Source organism: Camelina sativa, chromosome 4, assembly GCF_030686135.1.
Source record: "Camelina sativa cultivar CO46 ecotype springtype chromosome 4, ASM3068613v1".
Classification (NCBI taxonomy): domain Eukaryota; kingdom Viridiplantae; phylum Streptophyta; class Magnoliopsida; order Brassicales; family Brassicaceae; genus Camelina; species Camelina sativa.
This window is the reverse complement of record NC_141883.1, coordinates 25,524,063-25,544,591: the sequence shown is the minus strand read 5'-3', so window position 1 is coordinate 25,544,591 and position 20,529 is coordinate 25,524,063. Positions and strand designations below refer to the sequence as shown.

At 32.0% G+C, this 20,529-nt stretch overlaps 3 protein-coding genes, 1 long non-coding RNA gene and 1 pseudogene across 4 annotated transcripts; 3 read left to right on the top strand and 2 right to left on the bottom strand.

Annotated features, from left to right (window-relative positions):
* LOC104781715 (putative metal tolerance protein C3) lies at window positions 1-2,443 on the top strand. Its single transcript, XM_010506446.3, has 8 exons — window positions 1-247; window positions 360-560; window positions 666-856; window positions 950-1,148; window positions 1,257-1,435; window positions 1,505-1,655; window positions 1,746-1,882; window positions 2,112-2,443. The coding sequence occupies exons 2-8, from the start codon at window positions 362-364 to the stop codon at window positions 2,286-2,288; spliced, it is 1,233 nt and encodes a 410-aa protein (XP_010504748.1). The 5' UTR covers window positions 1-247; window positions 360-361; the 3' UTR covers window positions 2,289-2,443.
* Window positions 2,444-4,325: 1,882 nt separating this feature from the next.
* On the top strand, window positions 4,326-5,904 carry LOC104781714 (uncharacterized). Its single transcript, XR_002037623.2, has 6 exons — window positions 4,326-4,446; window positions 4,629-4,962; window positions 5,194-5,246; window positions 5,327-5,381; window positions 5,464-5,538; window positions 5,635-5,904. It is a non-coding gene; the product is annotated as an uncharacterized LOC104781714 (long non-coding RNA).
* Window positions 5,905-6,965: 1,061 nt separating this feature from the next.
* Window positions 6,966-7,832, bottom strand: LOC104784140 (uncharacterized). Its single transcript, XM_010509205.2, has one exon. The coding sequence runs from the start codon at window positions 7,830-7,832 to the stop codon at window positions 6,966-6,968; it is 867 nt and encodes a 288-aa protein (XP_010507507.2).
* A 365-nt stretch (window positions 7,833-8,197) lies between these two features.
* On the bottom strand, window positions 8,198-9,395 carry LOC104784139 (uncharacterized). Its single transcript, XM_087509527.1, has 3 exons — window positions 9,110-9,395; window positions 8,868-8,949; window positions 8,198-8,789 (listed from the first exon to the last, which is right to left on the bottom strand). Exons 1-3 carry the CDS (start codon window positions 9,393-9,395, stop codon window positions 8,198-8,200), a joined length of 960 nt encoding a protein of 319 aa, XP_087365653.1.
* A 10,191-nt stretch (window positions 9,396-19,586) lies between these two features.
* LOC147946190 (uncharacterized) lies at window positions 19,587-20,156 on the top strand (annotated as a pseudogene).
* Window positions 20,157-20,529: the final 373 nt, after the last annotated feature.

The following is a 20,529-nucleotide window of genomic DNA, read 5'->3' as shown; positions in this document are numbered from 1 at the left end:
AAGGCATGGATCAGACAAGCATTGTTGATGCTTAGGCATGTGGGCAAGTACCACGGCTGTCTCTATCATCATCGTCATCATTTTCTTATTCCATACAATAGTTTATTATCTAACCCCAAAAAATTCATTGAACGTACATAAATTATCTTATATTTCATCTATAAAAACCAATCTCTGTGTACAATCCTTTATCTTTTTTTCTTTGTTCATCATCTGCAAGCATAAAATTTCCTCTAGATATCATCCGGTATATATATTTTTTTTCTTTACACTTAATAGTTTTTATTAATTAATTACCCATGCCTAGCTTTATGCTTCAGACCTATTTTACGATGATTTGGTTTTATATAATTTTCCAGAAATGGAAGTCAACTGTCCGGAAACGCCGTTGCTTTCGTCAAACGATCATGAGGCTGTTGATCACAAACCGAAGTTAACCGGTATGGTTTCTTCTATGAAATCCAATTTCTTCACGGATTTGCCTCAAAAACTTCGATCCAAAATCGATCCGGAGAACCCTTTTCACCTTGATGTCTCCAAAGCCGTAGGCCTCAAAGGAGGTATATGTCTTAGTCTTACTTTATAAGTTTAAATAATAATTGTCACAGGACTCACAACTACTATACCAAATATTAGATGTTGTTTAAATATCACATTTCTAATAGATGAAAAGGAGTACTACCAAAGACAATTGGCAACAATTAAATCCTTTGAAGAAGTAGAAAGTTTCATAGCTCGATCAGATGAGTACATCATCGATGAAAAAGAAGAAGAAGAAGATCGAGCTGAGAGAGCTGCACAAGAGCTTGCCATGCAAATCTCCAATTGGGCTAACATCTTTTTACTTGCTCTCAAGGTGTGACATGATCTACTTATACTGAAACATTAGTTTATAACATTGTTTTCACTATGATGATTTTTATTTATCAAACGTCTACATTGTGTGTAGATATATGCTACGGTAAAGAGTGGATCCATAGCGATTGCAGCATCGACTCTCGACTCTTTGCTTGACCTTATGGCAGGAGGAATACTATGGTTCACACATTTGTCAATGAAGAACGTCAATATCTACAAATATCCCATAGGGAAGCTTAGGGTGCAACCCGTTGGAATCATCATTTTCGCAGCTGTTATGACTACTCTTGGTATATAATATATATATCCTTTTCCCGAAATTTATGAAACTCTGAACTCTATATTATAATTGCTTGGATGAAAATGTAATGCTAAATTAATTACACACACATGTGTAGGGTTCCAAGTGCTGCTTGTGGCAGCTGAGCAATTGATTTCAAATGAACCTTCAGATAAAATGAATCATGACCAACTGGTTTGGTTATATTCAATCATGCTGAGTGCAACCGCTATCAAAATCGTCTTATGGATCTACTGCAAAAGCTCGAGAAATCATATTGTTCGTGCATACGCAAAGGTAGATATTTTTGCATATATTCTTATAGTTTCATGTAAAACGAAGACTAATTGATGAAGTTTGGTATAGGATCATCACTTTGATGTGGTGACAAATGTTCTCGGATTGGTCGCCGCCGTTCTTGCTAATGCCTTTTATTGGTGGCTCGATCCGTCTGGTGCTATTCTCTTAGCCATCTACACTATTGTCAACTGGTCCGGGACGGTTATGGAAAATGCAGGTGAGTTTGTGTTTGAACATTGTCGTATTGTTCGATTTAGTCGCAATAATTGAGATTTTCACAATTAAGTTTTTTTTTTTGTTTATATAGTTTCATTGATCGGACAATCAGCTCCTCCGGAAGTACTACAAAAATTGACGTACCTAGTGTTGCGACAAGGCGGGGATAACATCAAACATGTGGACACTGTCCGTGCATATACCTTTGGTGTTCTTTATTTTGTTGAGGTTCGTCTATAAATATATCACATAAAGTGGTAGTCAATTTCTACTTAGCCATAATTTTGCTACAAAATCGCCATGATATATTTTCAAAAATAAACGTGTGTATGGTTCGTAGCTAAACAGACATAGCAACTTATCAAAGATAAATCTTTGTTAGGTGCTTACACTCGATAAGATTTATATAACAAACTATATAGTTATGTTAATTATTGTTATATGTGTGTATTGGCAGGTGGATATAGAACTGCCAGAGGATTTGCCATTGAAAGAAGCTCATGCAATTGGTGAGACATTGCAAATAAAGCTCGAAGAACTTCCAGAGGTGGAAAGAGCTTTTGTTCATCTGGATTTCGAGTGCCATCACAAGCCTGAACACTCTGTACTTTCAACAATCCCCAACGATTTATAAAGATTATATACATATATAACTTTGTATGTGTAATTTGCTTGTTTTTTTGTTGTTGTTTCTTTAATATATTGTACTATATATGTGACCTCTGCAGCTTGATACATTGCAGTATGAGTTTTCTTCTTTTGCTATTGAATTTTTGCTTTAGTGAACAATTTACGTTTACTTTTCTATTTCTTCAACTCATATTCAACTCATAAAACATTTTATATAATCTAAAATGGCATGCTATCAGGCATCAACTTATTTTTGGTTATATCCTTCTTATATTAGATTGTTTAAATGCAAATTTTAATGCTTGGGTTGAGAGTTTGCGTTTACTCATTGTACGATATATAACATTCATTTATTTTATAATTATTTTTTGCAATTCTTCCGTTTACATTTACAATTCACACATTAATTTGTGAAAAAACTAAAACTATTAATTTCATATAAAAAACAGTTATTATAACATGTAAATAAATCATTTCAATATCTTATACTACATGTTACCAATCATATTCAATGTGGTATATCTTGAATAAACAACAATTAGGTAGTAACCCGTGCTACAGCACGGGCCAAAATGTTTATTATTACTTGAAATTAATAATACTGTATCAGTTATTTTCAGATTATTTCGCCGTTTCCGATTTATTACAAATTCAAATGTACTTATTTTAGACATTTGGTTTCAGTGAGCACGATATTGACTCTGACACAAACTACCTTCCATTCTTATATCATTACCTCTGGCCTCTATCCTCTCCTCACGAGTATCTAATACTTTTGGTACTGTAACCTAATGTATTAGTTGTAGCCTTATGCTTTTGTTTCTATAAATATGTATATATTATTATAATTTCTTCAATCTAAAAATATTGTCCAGTTAGTTTTTAAAATATTTATAACGAATATAATGATTGTACTAAGTTATTCAACTTGTCTAATATTATATATAATATATATACATGGTTAAATAATTGGAAATAATATAGTAGTATAATTTGAAATATAATAAATATATGAAATAAATTAAATAAACGAAACTCAATATGTCAATATGAGATAAAACGAATTTGGTGGAGTACATAAATAATAAAATTTTAGAAATTTATTTGATGGGTGAAAATGTAAACAAAAACCTGCAAGAAATAAAAAAATCTATGATCAAATAATTTAAACGACGAACAAAGCTATAAATTTTGAAAGAATGGAAACAAAGTAAAAACAGAGTCTTACGAAGGTATGCACGAATCATGATCAAATGTTTTGGAAAACCTCTTTGAAGACGACATTCCTTGTTTTTTTTGAGGTTTTTCTTTTGGATCAGTAATGAGAATTTTCAATCCTGATTTACTGCTTACACGGGACATAGCTACATATAGCTGGCCATGAGAGAAAACAGGTCTAGGCAAGTATAAACCAACATTTGAGAGAGACTGACCTTGATCTTTGTTGATAGTCATTGCAAAAGCAACGTTTATTGGAAATTGTCTACGTCTCATTTTGAAAGGCAAACGGGTATCTGATGGTATTAATACCATTCTTGGTAAAAGAACAATTTTACCAACCCTCGTACCCATGATGATTCTTGTTTGTATAACATGATCAGCCATTTGTGTAATCTGTATTCTTGTTCCATTCATTAGACCTCCATGAGGATCAATATTGCGTAACAACATTACTGGACAACCAATTTTCAAACGAAGAGAATGGTTTGGCACTCCTGAAATCCTAATTGAGTTTAGGAAATCCGGGCTATATGCAGGATTGTCTTTATTTCTTTTATCTGCAAGATCAATACTATTTGAACTTAAGTAAACTCTTTCTTCACTTGTTAAACAATCAATGATTAAAACAAAACTATGAATAATTTTTGTTAAAAAATCTAGAAACGTCATATCAATACAATAAAACTTCCTTGTTTTTCACCAGCTACTGACACCTCAGATTTTGTAATGAAGCAATAGCTAACCAATCAAATTATAACGATTAATACAGAACATCTATAATTTTGCCGAGAGGGACATATTGATTTATTTCTACGGATCGAGAAAACGAAAATTTAAGAATCTCCGCCGAGTTCTTTTCCCTACAAACCAGGAGTGTGCTGGTCCCCGTTTTGTTTTCCGATCAACGGCGCCGGCGAAGCATGTAACCTTCCAACGTCTATGTTAGTGAATTCTTCTTCCTTTTCTTCCTTTTTGATGTTCAATTATCTTTTGGATTATGATTTTTGATGTTCAGATTTTGTTCTTCTCTGAGTTTGAAACTATATATATAGAACTGAAAAGACGAAGCTTTATCTAGATTGTGGGAATTTATATCCTTGTTCTGTTCTGTGTGACCCTTCAGGTGGCTTCAAATTCCACGGAAGTGAAGATAGGAAGTCAAGAAAATGTGAAATATCCGAGCTTGATATGTGCTCCAGTGATGGCGGATTCAATAGATATGGGTGCTGACTTGGTTGAAGTTCGATTAGATTGGCTTAAGGATTTCAACCCTCATAGTGTTGAGCATAACCCAACAAAAACTTGAGTCGGGCTTGTGTGTGACCCTTAAGTATTGGGTTTTAAGTTAATAACAAGTTGATTTTTGAGGAAATACATAAGTTGCGAGCTGATGGGTCTAAGCCAGTTCCAAGGAAACCAAATCAAGTGAAGAAAACGGGTTGTGCTAACAAAAACAGGTACACTCATTGTTTCCCTTGTTCTTGTTTACCTTCTTGTTGGTTATGTTTTGTTAATCTTGGGTTTTTCATTTGTGATTGAAAAAGACCAGTGGAGTTGAGTTCTAAAAAACCTAAAAACTTTTGAAACTCTATATCTCTTTATTTGTTCTCTCTCTCAAGTGGTTGATCTTGTGGGTGTAGAATTGTTGAGTTTTTTTTTGTTAAAAGAGTTTCTTTGTTTGCGTTCAGGAACCTCGTGATCCTCGCTTTGTTTCATTGGGTGGAAGACTTGACCTTGACGGGTATATTTCTCTTGTCAACATGAAATGTAATATGCTTCTTGTTCTTGTTTGAGTGAACATAAGTTCTGTATCTTTTGTAGGTTCAAGAAGCGATACAATTTCTTTTTCGAGGATAAACTTCCTGTAGAAAGAGAGGTATTTTGTTCTAGCAATTTTCTGCGAGGTTCCGATTCGTCACGAAGGCTTTTTGTTTGATATTTTGGGGTTCTTAAAACAGGAATTGAAAAAGCAGCTAAAGAAAACAAAGAATCCAGAAGAGGCCAACAAATTGAAGAACGAGTTAACTTATGTTGTGAGTGATCCTTTCTTTGCCTCCTCCCCTGATATTAAAAAAACATAGAATTGGCTTCGCCTGAATGTTGATTGCAACTGGTATTTAATGTGGCAGAAACTTGGGTTTGCATTATGTAAAAGAAATGCTGGAGCAACTGAAGGGATTAATGTATTGATGGAGAAGAAGAATTTTGATGGGAAGTGGGAATATGCATTGCGTACACAGAATTTGATAAATTCGGAATCTCTCCTTCCTCAAATGGGTATGATATTTCTATCATTGAGTTTGTTCTTCTTAAAGTGCATATCCAAGAACTGATTCATAGTATCTCTGTTTTAGCTAAAAAATGTGTGATTTTATCATCTCTTTTGTTGTATTGCAGTCTAATGCTTTTGTTAATTCATCTTCTGCTTTCTAATTCCATTTCTAATTCAGTTTCAATGTATAATTTTTAAAATTAAGTTGAAAATAAATTTGTATATGTAGAAACTACTATCATAATTTTTTTTATTACAAATCCATAGTTTATATATATATATATATATAGTTATCGGAAAAAGTTGTAGATAGTTTCAAGCTCGAGGAAAATTGATTGTTAGTCTATACTAGGTTAGAATCCGCGCTATAATGCGAGTTCGTTTTTTATTTAATTTATTGTTATATATTTTTTAATTCGATTTCATAATTTAATATATATTGTTTGGAGTCAAGTTTCATAAGCTTTTGATAATTGTAATGCTAATTTTGTTTTGTTATTTTGTTATTATCATTTACATCAGATAATTGAGTTTTTGAATGTTTGTCTTCTTGTTTGGGGTTATTTGGTTTATATAGTTGACAGACTGAACTTATTCCATCGGTGAAGGACAAGAAAACGTAAATAATATTTTAGTTTAAGATTTTATAAGAATAAAAAAATGCAGCAAAAAATAATAACAAAAAAGCAAAACTAAAAGCCAATATATTATCAACAATCACTGATAAAATCTATATTAAAGATGCAATTTAAATTCTATTTGAATATAATATACATTTAATTTTATTGATTTGATGAAAACTGGACATTGTGGATTCACTGTATTTACATCCAAAATCTTCAGTATTTTTTTAGACTTTTAGTAACAGAAGAATATAATTTTGAAGTAAAAAAACAAAATTTATTTTTAAGATAATAAAATAAAATATATATTCAGAAACAAAATTTATTAAATCAAAAACTCAAGTATCATATGTTGATGTAAATAATAATAACAAAAAAAACAAAATTAACATTAAAATTATCAAAAACTAATGACACTTGATTCCAAACAACATATGTTAAACTTTAAACTATGAAATCGAAAAGAAAAAAAAGAAAAAAAGAAAAAAAAAACTAACTCGCAGCGTAGCGCGGGTTCCTACCTAGTAGTATATAGTATATAGAGAATATTAGCAGAAAACTGTTACTAACTTTCTAATATGGATATCATGTGGTCATTTATAGTGTTGACATCATCATTCGTAGGACACAAAATAACTCTGCTTAGAAAATAGATGGTATCATTGGCAGTATATAACGAATTACCATATACTGCATTAATGATCGATTCAATTGGAGAGTTTACTTCTGTGATAAGCAATTCTTCTGGGATGTCAACATCAACAACTCCATTATTTGGCTCATTAAGTCTTCCTTTTCCAACATCAAGAATCCATTTCGAGAACTCTTCAATCTCCATGGCTTCATTTGGAGTTATGTTTTGCAGCAACCTCATATTTCTTGTTAGCCTTAAAACTTTACAATGATTCCAAAGGTAAGATGAGTTGAGCGATGAGTTAACTATTTGCTCTCGACCGGCACCAACAATAACAGGAAGTATCTGACGGAAATCACCACCAAAAATAATGACCTTACCCCCAAAAGGTTTATCTTCTGGATCACGCATTATATCTTTCAAACTTCTATCCAAAGTCTCAAAACAGTATTTACTCATCATCGGAGCTTCATCCCAGATTATCAACTTCGCTTCTTGGACTAATTCACCTAGATCAAAAGACCTTGACATTCTACACATTGACGTTTCATGAACTTCAAGAGGAATGCCAAACCTTGAATGAGCTGTTCTGCCACCTTCTAACAAAAGAGAGGTTATACCGCTAGATGCAGTATTCAACACTATTTCTCCTCTGATCCTTACAGCTGCAGATAAAACTTTCCAAAGGAATGTTTTACCAGTTCCACCAAAACCATATAAGAAAAATACTCCACCTTTATCTTCGAAAACATAGTCTATGATCTCATCATATATCTTCTTCTGCTCTTCTGTAAGCATATTTAACTACTCCAGATGCTACTTTTTAAAATCAGTTTGATTAATGAATCTCCGTTCATCAGCTATTAAATGGTTTAAAACAGGAATATTCTCATTCTGTAGCTGAGGCATAGATTTAAAAAATTCAAGTGAAGAACCATTTCTTTTCAACTGTTTGTTTATCTCTTGTAGACAAAATATTTTCCTTTCTTCATCAGTCAATGTAAGCTCTGTAAAATAAGATTTGTTAATTTATATACTACATCTAACATCAAAAGAAAAAAAAAATTATCTTAATAAGATAGTAAATGTAATGAACCTGGTCGCTTTAATTCTTCTCTTTTCCGTCTTAATATGTCCTCAGATAACATCTCCCAAGTTTCTTCCTATACAATATGAGGAGTACTTAAAACAGCTAAGAGAAGCATCCTGACAAACATTTTACGAACGAACTTTGGAGAACACATGAAATGTGCTTCTTTGATACCTTCAATATATTCTTTGTCATCATCTAACAACCCAAGAGCGTAACATGCTTCACGATACGTTTTGTGTACGACACCATTCATAGTTTTAATGTGATCAAAACTGGTAGGACCTCTGATGGAATTGAGAAGTATCCTCAAATGATATGCATCATCTATGGTTGGAGGCACATAGTTAATTCTCCCTATAGCAAATGTTCTTGTTTTTCTCCTGAAAAAATATTTCTCCTCCCCATACCAAATAAACTTGCTTGGTATTTCTTCGTATAATAACTTTCTAGCTTCTTCATCACGCTTATTAAGTTGAAATAAAGCAAGAAACTGAGATTCATCAAGAGAGTCATGATCCATGACATTCTGTGCAGACTCACCTTCTCGGTAATAAATAGGTTGTTTGCCTTCCTCATGGAAAGTGAGTGGCAAAACAGCGGTTTGCCTATAATGTATTGGGTAAGCTAAAATCCTCCACATAGCTTCACATGCAGATACATATCTGAAAAGGGTTAAAAAAAGCTGATTTAGAATGAATAATATAAACAGAAATTGAAATTTTAAACAATAATTTATTTACCTGCCATCAAAGTAATCTTGTATTTCGTCTTTCGATGATGGAGTATTTTCATTTTGGAGATTCTTGTGACCTTCTTCAGTAACTTTTTTTTTATTAGGTTCAACAATGACACCAACTCGATCATTACCTTTGTGAACATAAGTACTTCACTGAACCTGTTTGGTTGCACCACTCCACATAAATATGAGCATGATATTTAAGCGACAAAGTCTGATTGTAAGGGACAACATATCGGTTATCACATTTGAAACTATTCTTCTCGATAAAATGCCCATCCTTTCTTCTTCTATAAACCGGGTAACCTTCCTTGTCAATGTTGGTGGTTTTAACATTCTGTTTTGGGTAAAGTTTTGAACAGCTACCTTCTTCCATGCAAGGAGATGATGGGTTAGCACTACCACATGGACCATGAATCATACATTCTGATATTATATTGTAGAGTTCTGGATCTTTTTCCTTGTCTGGAATTTCAGCACAAATCAACTTGTCAATTTCGTCTGCAGTAGGGAACTTACATTTAGGATCCATCCATATGATAATATGAGCATGCGGAAGAACCCTCTTTTAAAACTCTACTGTGTACATAGCTGCACAATAATATAAATATTTTAAATATATATATGTAATGTTATAAAAGAAAGAGAAATTGTTTTATAAAAAAATGAAGAAGGTAAATAATTTAAACCTGAAACTATTTTCCCAAAAATATGTTTTCTTGTGATGTCATCCATTAGATTTTCAAGCTTGAGCTTGAATATTTTGCAAATGGTGTCTGGCCTATCTTCAGCCTTTAGCTTCCTCTCATTGACAAATCTTACAATTTCAGGCCATTTAGGATTGCAAGTGAATGTAATAAAGAGGTCTGGAAACCCAAACTTCTTACATGTAGCCAAATCAAGGTAGCTCGGCCTCATATACCTTGGTCCCCCAGTAAAAGAAGCGGGTAGTATGAAAGAGTCTCCTTGATTGCTTAGGTTGTCGTCTCCAGCTTCTGCTGATTTCCTAAAATCTTCCTTGTATGTCCTTCGAAGTTGCTTTTTTTTTTTTTTTCAAATACCTGAGCCTATTTGTTTCGATCATCGTAAAGCATCAACAATAAACTGTTGTAGTAATCGCTTTGATCTTAGAAGGGTGTGATTCTCATTTTTTCCTTTCTTGAAGCCTATACGCAAACCACTGTCTCATACTTACATCCTTCTGACTCTTTTTTTTTGATTCTTTAGTCTTTGATTTACTGCCTCTTGTTATCTTTGTCTTCTTAATACCAAGTCTGTAGCCATCTTCTCCTCTAGGAAACAGCAAAGGATACTGTAGGGCTAGATATGCGACATGACATTCATGAATTCTTAGTAATATTCCGTTTCTTTTTTGAAGGACAATATCTCGTTTATCCATATTCGCATCAATATCTCCGGGAATCAGTGCTGCAACTTCAGAGGCCGTAGGGATGTTGTATTCCCTACCATAAGACTTGCGACTTGAGATAATCCTCATATGGAAGTTTGTTTCTTCTTTCTCCATATCAAACCTATCTCTAGCCATTCTAAAAGCTTGTACATGAGGATTAACGTCGTCAAGCAATTTAATGATGCTTTCCACAAGGTCTGGCCTGAATTTTTTCTTCCCATCCTTATTACATACACGGTCTTCTTTGCTGAAATTTTTAAAAATAAGACAATAGTAAATATCCTAATACAGATTATATACATATTATCCAATTTTCAAAAACTAAAATGTTTTGGACTTCATTTTGAGTGTCAACAATATAAAGTGTTGAAACTTTGCATAATCACCAGGCTTTGGTTTTAAAGATCCCATCAAATGATAGTTTTCCCCTTGCAAAGCAAACACTGATGGACCACGTCCTTTTTTAACAGACCGGTCTACCCTCCCACCCAAAGATGTAAATGAGAAAAGCATGTTGTAAGGTCTAGTGTTCTCTTGAAAGTGTCGTGACAAATCATCTTCATTTGTTAGTAGATTCCATACAATCTCTGGCGACTCTTTTAGCATAGGTAGAACAATTTGTCCATGCATACAACATCCATTATAAATTGGGTTATTAGTGCTTCTTCTTCTGTCAATCCTCTCTCCATACCAAAATATTGCACCACAATGCGTACAACTATAATCAGGATCACCATCATCTTTATATCCTGCCCATAAGTAATATTTCCTCATTGACAAATCTTTTTGTTTATAAATCCATTTTAAAATCTAAGTTAAAAGAATACCTGCCCAGAAATTAACTGTATTCTCCATTCCGAATACTTTTTTAAAACTTGCCTCAAACAGGGTGAGCATCTCGTAACATTGTTTAGCTGCATTTAAAGATGACACTCGTGGTGTAAATTGATCACCAACATTTTCATCATCAGAAGCATATTCAGATGATGATGAATTGTCTTCTCCTTGACTACTATAGTAAAACACTTGATCATCATATTCTTCTTCAATCTCTACAAAATAATAGCCGTATATTTTTCATTAATAAATGCATACTAAATATCATAGTTATTTTCTAAAAAAATAAAATTATACCGCTATCTGAGTCCAGCTGCTCATATTGTTGCTCTTCTTCATCTAAATTTGTCATTTTTGAGACTTCACAAACTTTTCTTCGAAAAATATTGTTTTTGGATGCTTGAGTGCACAATCTCTCTGTGTATTATTGGAAAATTAAATTAAATAATATAACCAACGTAGTAAAGATATATAAGATAAGTTGGTAAACATTTAAAACAATAGAGATATAAGGTAAGGTGTTAAACATAACACTACCTCTAGTTATAGTGCTATCTGTACTGAACTCATCCTGAGTTGAGTGTCTGATATTTTTTTCTGGTATATTAGTAAAATTTGTAGGTGTAGGATTGAATCTTGTATTCTTTCCACGATTACTCGAGTAATTTGGCTGCACTTGGTCTATAAGTTATAAAGTTAATATAAAATTATTGTTAAAATTAAGATAATAAAAATAGTTAGAGATATATGTTAGATTAATATACCTGATAGAGTCGATGTTGCTCCTTTTTTTTTTGTTGAACTTGTAGCTCTTTCATTATATGAGTGACTAAATGTGGGTTTAAAAGTTTGGTTTGCTGGACTTTTTTCGAGAGTGGCCTTATTTCCTGATATAAAGAAGTTATAAAATTACTTCTTGTAAATTAATAACATGACTAATAATATCACCAGACTAATAAGATGACTAATTATAAACATTTTCTTGTAACCTTATTTAACGTAATTACCATTACAAATTTGGGATCGGTTTTCTTTGTACAATATTCCTTGGTTTTCAAAGGTAGAAGATGGTGTACTATAATCAACACCTAATTGACAAAATTAAAAAAATGAAGTTATTAGTTTCTGCAAATTAATAGAATTATATTTAGTATAATTGAAAAAGTAGTTAACAAAATAAAGTGAAGAATACCAGAAATTGTGTTACTTGTATTTGGAGAGGAAAGTTGGTGAGAAGATGACCGATTAGAAATATCATTTAGAACTCTACCAAAAACAGAATTAATATTGACTGAAGATTGTGGCGTATTTGAAACAATAACTGGACTTTGGACTTGATTCCCCGTATAGAGTTTACGGATTTTTTGTTCTCCTGGTTTTCCTTGAACACGATTTTCGTCGGCATCTTTTCTCTTCTTCATCGTCGACGACAAAACAAAAGATAAAAACACCTAGTTCATGGTTTTAATAAGTAGCTTTCTATGCGCTATCTGTTATAAAGATAATATAATCTGAAGAATTTATTTTTGGAAGGAATATATTTGGATACTTCTCAAGTAATACTAAAACGTTTTAATTTAGAAATAAATTGTGTAACAGTAAATATTCTCAAATATACTTGAGAAAATTTAGCGTAATCTTTTCTTATTATTAATATATAAAGTTTTCAACATTGATAAGTAGAACTTATGAAATTTACATGTTAACTTTAGACCTAAGCCTTTCACAATAAACTAAATTAAACATCGATAAAATTGTAATTGAAATAGAGATAATTTATGAAAACAAATATAGTAATTTATGATACAGTACATTATTCTCCGCAATTAAAGGTTCAGAATTACAACAACTTATTATTGAACATACTAATAAAAAGGAAATGTAAGATTATGAAATAAAATTAAAGGTAGCATATTTGGCCGGTACAACTACTAAGTTGAATCACTCTCTTCTTCTTCTGTCCCCTCATAATCCTCATCATCTGATGTCTCATAAAAACAACCTCTGAAAAAAGGAAAAACAGTGTATAAATTAAATCACATATGAGATTGATATTAAAATTATTCAATCAACATACTATGAACTTACAGTGCGGGATCTCTAGTAAATTCTTCGATTTCGTCACCAAGAAAAATATATGAACATCTCAATTGAGACATTAGACAATGAGCACCTAAACAATGGAAAGTAAGGTTAGATATTATATTTTAACATTTTTTGTCTGTTTTTTTATAATAAACTTTGAATAAGAGGATAATACTTCTAAACAAAGAGCTTCTCCAAAACATTAGCATACACATTATTGGTTCACTTTCATAGGTAGGGTTCACAACTATTCTTTCCTATTTATAAACAAATTCCAAACAGGTTTCACCTACTGCAATACAATCAATCTACTTGCCACTTAACAGGACAAAAATGAGGAAATAAATACATATATTTATGATCCAATGAATTTTTTTTAAATTGCGAAATAAAAGACTAATTGTAAGTAATTTTTAAAATAAGTAAAATTACTTACTCGATGTCAAAAACAGTTAAAGGAATAACATTTTTCTGACCATTGTATCCACCTTCATAATCAAGAAAACTAATAAAACGACGTACTCCTACTCTTACCACCTTTCCACAAAAATCTACAAAAAAAAAAGGGAAAAGATAAATCAGAAACATATGGTTAACATTAAAAAATAAACTCTACAATTTTTTAAAATTGTAAAGCATTATAGGGTTTATTAATTTACCAACACAACAGTTTCTCTCATCCGGGGTAGCATTTTGAAACTTTGTTGCATCTATTAAATGGAAAAAATTGTCTGAAGACCTGGGAGGTATTGGGCTGATCCGTGTTTTGCGTGTAATCAATATTTCGAATGGATTATTGGAGTTCCTTGACGCTTGCTGACTTTCCCTAACTGTGAACCTATACATTAAAATATGTCCTTGTTCCAATATGTCGACGAAATGATCGACGTAAACTCGAGCTCAGATTTTTTAGCATCGATTCTTTTACCCTACATCAAAAATGAAAAAACAAATGATATAAATAAATTTCATTAGCATCTTAACATGCAGAACAAAAAATTATAAATTAAAATTACCTTCTCATCCACCAAAATCAAACATTTATAGATGGGTTGTCTCAATATTATATGAGGTGTCCACAACCGGAGTATTTTCACTGCAATACTCAATCTCTCCTTTGTCTGATTCAATTCCTCTATGTATGCAACCATGTTTATAATTTTTTATACTATATTGAATAGAAGAAGGAAGATGAAAGATGAATGGTTGATAAATGTTTTATATAAGCTTTTAATACAAAACTGATAAATGTTTTTAAAAACCCGAAAAATACATGTTTGATGGGAGTAGTCTCTAAAAGTTCTGACTTTTTCTAAAAGTTCTGACTTTTTCTTATTGGAATGGTAAAAATTTAGAGAATCAATTCTTCCTTCTTTGGACGTGTGTCAAAAATATTTTATTGGACTTGTAAACCTCCATGCACTGGATTAAATTTAAATATTTAATTAATTTTCCAAAGTTCTTATATTATGTATATGTATTACCAACTCCATAAGTAATGGTCAATTGTTACTATATTTATTATATTTTTTTGTATAAAATTAAATACAAAGAATAGAAACAAAACATAAAAATGCAAAAAAATTGTAAACGATTCATATAAATTTTGAACATGACATAGATAGAAACAGAAATATTTTGTTAAAAAAAGGAAAATGACAATGAGACAGATGCTACTCATTTGATAGACATCTGCCAAACTGCAGCTACTTGAAGTCAACGACTTCATAATTTTCTCCACTTAGTGTTATAGTTCTTATAAGTAGTAATCATCACTTCTCGTGTGGATCACTTCATCACTATAAACTATAGCAAGTTCGTAAAAATATATGTTGTATATACAATTATTAATCTACATAGGTCTTTTGCCATAGTCGATGATATATGTTATTTTATAAACATAACATAAATTTGTATGTACTAATTGTAATATTACAATAAATTTATAAAAAGAAAATAATAGTTACAAATAAGGACAAATCAGAAACTGAAAAGATCTGAATGGATAGTGTTTGATATCTAATTGAATATTATGTATAAACATATAGAGTTGATTTTTGTGGCTTAAAACAATAACTATTTTGAAGAAATAAACAAATACTAATTTAAACAATTATACCATATTTAAATAAGTAATTATGGATATTAGAACTATTACGCCATAAAAATATCCTTAATTTAAGTAATAAACAGCATAGTACCACTCCACAGAATAAGCGAGATTGTTTCACAACGACAAAAGTTCATTCAAGTTCTAGAATTTAAAAAGATAGATGCATAAACCAAAACATAGAAAATGATATGATAGAATGATCCCCTTATAGCACATCTTCATCAGACGTCCTCTTCATGTGCCATGACATATGTTAAATAATGGCGGGCAGCAAATTCAGAGCTGCAGATAAAATTCAATGTAAAATATTTGTATTAAGTGAAAAATATAATTTAGAAAATATAAATCTTATTTGGCTTTGTGATTTTCCAAACCCTCAATATTTCGTTGAATCGATAGTCTTGAGGAGCCATTACAATTGACAATGCATGGTGCACCTACAAAACAAAATGATATATTAAATTCTCTATAAATCAATCTTATTACAAAGTGTAAGGAAAAAAACATACCTTCACTAACACCAAGTTTCCAGAATCGTAAAACACAAAACACTGGATCAGTTTTATATGTAAGATGACATCCTTTTAGTCTCCAATGATGCATGAAATATGAAGCATAATCTCTCTTAGCACAACACTTGAGAGTTTGATTCCTATGTTTATAGTAAATCAATGTAATTTATTATTTAGATTTAAGTATATCCTAAGCTATTAACAATTGAGACTAAGACAAAAATTTAAGAAATGTATTACCTGCCATTCAAGAGAGTGAAGACTACTTCATCATAGTCGTCGGCTATCCCATTTTCGGCACTGGCACTTCCAAAGATTCTTCTTTGCTTCACATCAATTATACATCCAAAGACATCTAAAACGCAATAAACTTTTAAATCAATATCATCCCTACTACATCGTTTTCAACAAATTGGTAAGTTAATAGACTAACCAAAAGATGAGCCATCAATCGATCTTCCGTTTTTAATGTCTTCAAAAGAAATGATCGGGACTCAAATCGGCGAGAATGGACATTTCTGTATCCTCCGAAGTTTTGATCTGGTAACGATGTGTTGTGTTTCGATCCTTGAGTGTTGGTTTGATGACCTTAAAATTGGATATCGAATACCATTCTCTGTCGTTGATATACTTTGGAATTTCTTTCATCAGTGGTGTGTGGATAATAGTTGCTTCAATGGTGTTACCCTTACACGTACAAAAAAATTGTATCAGATATTTTATTAAATCAGTACATGCATGAGTAATTGGCTATACACTGGGTATAAAAAATACACCGACTCTTCGTTATTTTTTACCTTTTGATCGACCAAAAGCATCACCCTTTTCGTGAAGAAATCCCGGGTAAACCAAATGCTCAAGACCTTTGCGTGTATCCTCCAATCTGTCCTTCCCGGATGCAAAACAGAAATTGGTGTCATTGTCATGGGAATCTCTGCCTCTTAATATTTTGTTCTAAGACTTTTTCAGAAAGGTTTTTTGGTGATGGGAAAATGAAAGGTTTTTTGGTGATGGGAAAAGAAAGGTGTTATTAGTAAATTTATAAAGATATGAAGAGACATTTCACTTCATTTTATCAAAAGTTGTGACTGGTAGATTTTAACGTGTTTAAGTTGTTTTCATAAATTATAATATATGATTTTTGGTAAGCAAATTTTAAAAGATTTATTTTGTGAAGATCTGATTATGATCAGAATCAAATCATATATCTTTGTTTATCAGAGAAGGAAAAATATAAAATTTTCATCGTTAATTTTATGTATTTAATAGTGTGCAGATATATTTGGATATGGTATATTTTGGATATGGTTTATCTTTTAAAAGATTTAGGGAAATTTAGAAATAAAGGAGGTTTTTTAAAAAGTTTGTCCATATACACTTTTTTTTTAGATTGTCATTTGTGACGAAAATACCCTTACTAATAGATATAGTGAAGTTTTTAAGAGTTTTAACCAAAAAACGAATAAAAACCCCATGTTAGTATACAACTATGCAAAAAAAAATTTTAAAAAGAAAATTTTTGGGTGTCAAAAATCAGTTTGTAAATTGATGATTTTTGGTCTAAATTATTCAAAAATGATTTTCTACGATTTTTCTAAGTTCTGAAACATTTAGACCATTTATTCTACAGTTTGTACATGTTCTACGAAGTTTAGACCGAAATTTGATCTAAAAACTTCAGAAACGTAAATTTTGTATGTTCTACAAAATTAAGAATATGTATTCTACATTTTTCTTCATTCTACATAAATTCAGAATATAGTTTCCACGTTTTACCCTGTATACTAAAAGAAGTAGAAGATATATCGTAAATAATTTATAATTTATAATCTGTAAAATTTAGAATTCCATAGAAATAGAAAGAAAATAAATTAAATAAGGAAAGTGAATATTTTTTGAATAATCGTAATTTATGGTTACGATTATGTATTTATTGTTTAGATATGTTCTAATATATTTTAGAATGTGTATTCTAAATTATTTAGAAGAAAGACAAAAACAACAAAAATTGACATTCGACATAACTTATGATATCATGATCGGTTGTTTACCGTCTCTTCCACCTTCCACGAAAATTTCACTTACCTGTTTACGATGCAAATTTACGTTACTTGTGGTGTATGGACACTGGATGCCAACAAGGAGTGGAGATTTATTGATGATGAAGAAAAACGTGCGAGATTACTGACTTTGCAACCCACTACGTCTCTTGAAAAGTTGAAGGTGATGGTTTCAGAAGACTATGAAATAGAGCAAAGTATGTTTGATGTGGAATTCAGTTATTTACCCACAAAGGTTAAAATTGATTCTCCTTCCGTTGTATTGACAAATGATAGAGGAATGAAAAAATTTCTTGCATATCTGAAAAGGAAAAACATGATTCGGTTGTGTGCTACGTTCAAAGGAATAGTTGATGATGATAGGAGTAAAGTCCAGTTCGACCTGAATAAGGATCCACATGATACAAGTGATGGTGATGATGTGGGAGTTGATTTGGGAAAATCAGTAGCAATTATTTCAAGGAATTCACATAAGCCGACTGATGTTGTATTAGAAAAGCCTACTAATGCTAATCTTGGTGATGCTGCTGGTTCAAAGTTGGAAGATTCAATGGTAAAGAAGGGCGGATATTTTAGCAGTAAGGAAGCTTTACAGGCTACTATGGAAATGTATGCAATGAAATATAACTGCGACTACAGGATTACAAAATCTGATAAGAGATGGTGGTGTATACGCTGCATTGATAGTGCTTGTAATTGGAGGCTCCGGGCTGAGTGTTTACAACCATCTACATATTTCAAAATCAACAAGTTTGAGGGTAACCATACATGTGCTCCTTCAAAAAAAAAATCATTTTGTAGGACTCTATCTGAAAGAACAATTGGACATCTCATTAAGCAAAGCTATGAGGGTGTGAAGGAAGGTCCTAAACCGATTAATATAATTAATATTATTCATTCAAGGTACGTCTGCGAGCTAACATATCACCAAGCTTGGGAGTCTCGGGAGTATGCAGTTAACGAAGTTAGAGGAATTCTTGAGAAAAGTTATGCTAAGATACCAAAATACTTGCACATGCTACAAGAAGCGAATCCTGGTACGTTCACGAATTACGAAATTGACTTTGATGGAAGATTCAAATACCTATTTATTTCTTTTGGTCAATCAAGAAGAGGGTTCTACAAGGCAATGCGGAAAGTGATAGTAGTTGATGGAACATTTTTGAAGAATAAATACAAAGGAGTTCTACTAGTTGCTACAGCTGTAGATGGTAACTCCAATTTGTATCCAATTGCATTTGGAATTGCTGATTCTGAGAATGATTGTTCATGGAAGTGGTTTTTTATGCAACTTAAGATGGTTATAGCTGATGAAGAAGGTTTATCATTTGTGTTAGATAGACATACATCAATTGCTAAATCAATTGGAAACATCTACCCATTGGCTAAACATGGTATTTGCATCCACCACTTGATTAGTAATGTGATAACATATAATAAGGGCAGAGGTGTCGCTGGTATGGTTGCAAAAGCATCAAAAGCTTATAGAGTTGCTGAGTTTGAGAAAGAGTTTGCGCGAATTAACAATATTAGTCCTGCTATTGGAAGTTATCTAGAGGAAGCCGATGTGAGAAAATGGGCTCGCTGTCATTTTCCGGGTTATAGATATGACATTAACACCAACAATGCGGCTGAGTCAATCAATGCAGCTTTGAGGTCATCCAGAGAGTATCCAATAATTCCTTTGTTAGACAGCATCAGAGAAATGATGACACGCTGGTTTTATGAGAGTAGAGAGTTAAGTGCAAAGCAAAAAGATCCTTTAACTGTTGATGTGGGGTAAAAGATTTCAAGAAGAATAGAAAAAGGTAAATTCATGAACGGTTATCCGATGAGCAAGTCCATGTTGCAGGTTAAAGGTAATGGAGTAGACTACATTGTTGACTTAGAAAGAAGGACTTGTTCATGTGGAAAGTTCAGCATTGGAAAACTCCCTTGTAGACATGCTATAAAAGGAGCTTTTGATATAGGCAAGGATCTATATCCTTATGCTGATGATGTGTATACCGCTACCGCATGGAGATCGTAATATGAGAAAACTATTAATCCAATAGGTGTTCCTGAAGAAGAATGGCGAGTCCCACAACATGTTGAAGATGCAAAAGTTCGACCACCTGAAACAAGAAGACATCCTGGACGGCGCAGAAAAAGAAGATATGAATCCGCTGAAGACAAGATAAAATCATCACAAAACTCACAAGGGTCAAAGAGACATAAGTGTAGGCGTTGTGACAAAGAAGGGCATAACAGAACGACATGTGATATCATCATATAACAATGGTTTGTGCATCAACTTAAGATTCATGTTCTTGAATTTAGTGGATTTCATTTATATTTACGGTACTCTTTTTGTTTTCAGGTAGTTGGTGTTACTTCATAATCACGCAAAGACAAACAAAAACGTTGTTTACGTTGATCACTTCTCTTTTTTTCTTCTTCGATTTTCTTCTTGTTTTATTAACTATCTCTTTGGTTTAATGTGATTTTAGAGCTTATTTATTTATTTTTTTGTGCATATCGAGTATGAAGATAAAAATTCATTAGAAATACACGATTTAAATATTGCATATCCAGTAAGGAAATGGTGAAGGAGATGGTGTGGGAGATGGTAGAAAAGGTGGAAAAGAATATGATTGAGATCATGAGGC

What these genes read in the sequence shown, in the direction of transcription:
- LOC104781715 (XM_010506446.3), top strand. Translation starts at nt 362, where the DNA reads ATGGAAGTCAACTGTCCGGAAACGCCGTTGCTTTCGTCAAACGATCAT. An exon ending in TTGTTCGTGCATACGCAAAG is followed by an intron (nt 1,436 to 1,504) that starts GTAGATATTTTT and finishes AGTTTGGTATAG; the next exon opens with GATCATCACTTTGATGTGGT. An exon ending in GTGTTCTTTATTTTGTTGAG is followed by an intron (nt 1,883 to 2,111) that starts GTTCGTCTATAA and finishes GTGTATTGGCAG; the next exon opens with GTGGATATAGAACTGCCAGA.
- LOC104784140 (XM_010509205.2), bottom strand. Translation starts at nt 7,832, where the DNA reads ATGCTTACAGAAGAGCAGAAGAAGATATATGATGAGATCATAGACTAT.
- LOC104784139 (XM_087509527.1), bottom strand. Translation starts at nt 9,395, where the DNA reads ATGGATCCTAAATGTAAGTTCCCTACTGCAGACGAAATTGACAAGTTG. An exon ending in CGAGAAGAATAGTTTCAAAT is followed by an intron (nt 8,950 to 9,109) that starts GTGATAACCGAT and finishes ATAAAAAAAAAG; the next exon opens with TTACTGAAGAAGGTCACAAG. An exon ending in CAAGATTACTTTGATGGCAG is followed by an intron (nt 8,790 to 8,867) that starts GTAAATAAATTA and finishes AACCCTTTTCAG; the next exon opens with ATATGTATCTGCATGTGAAG.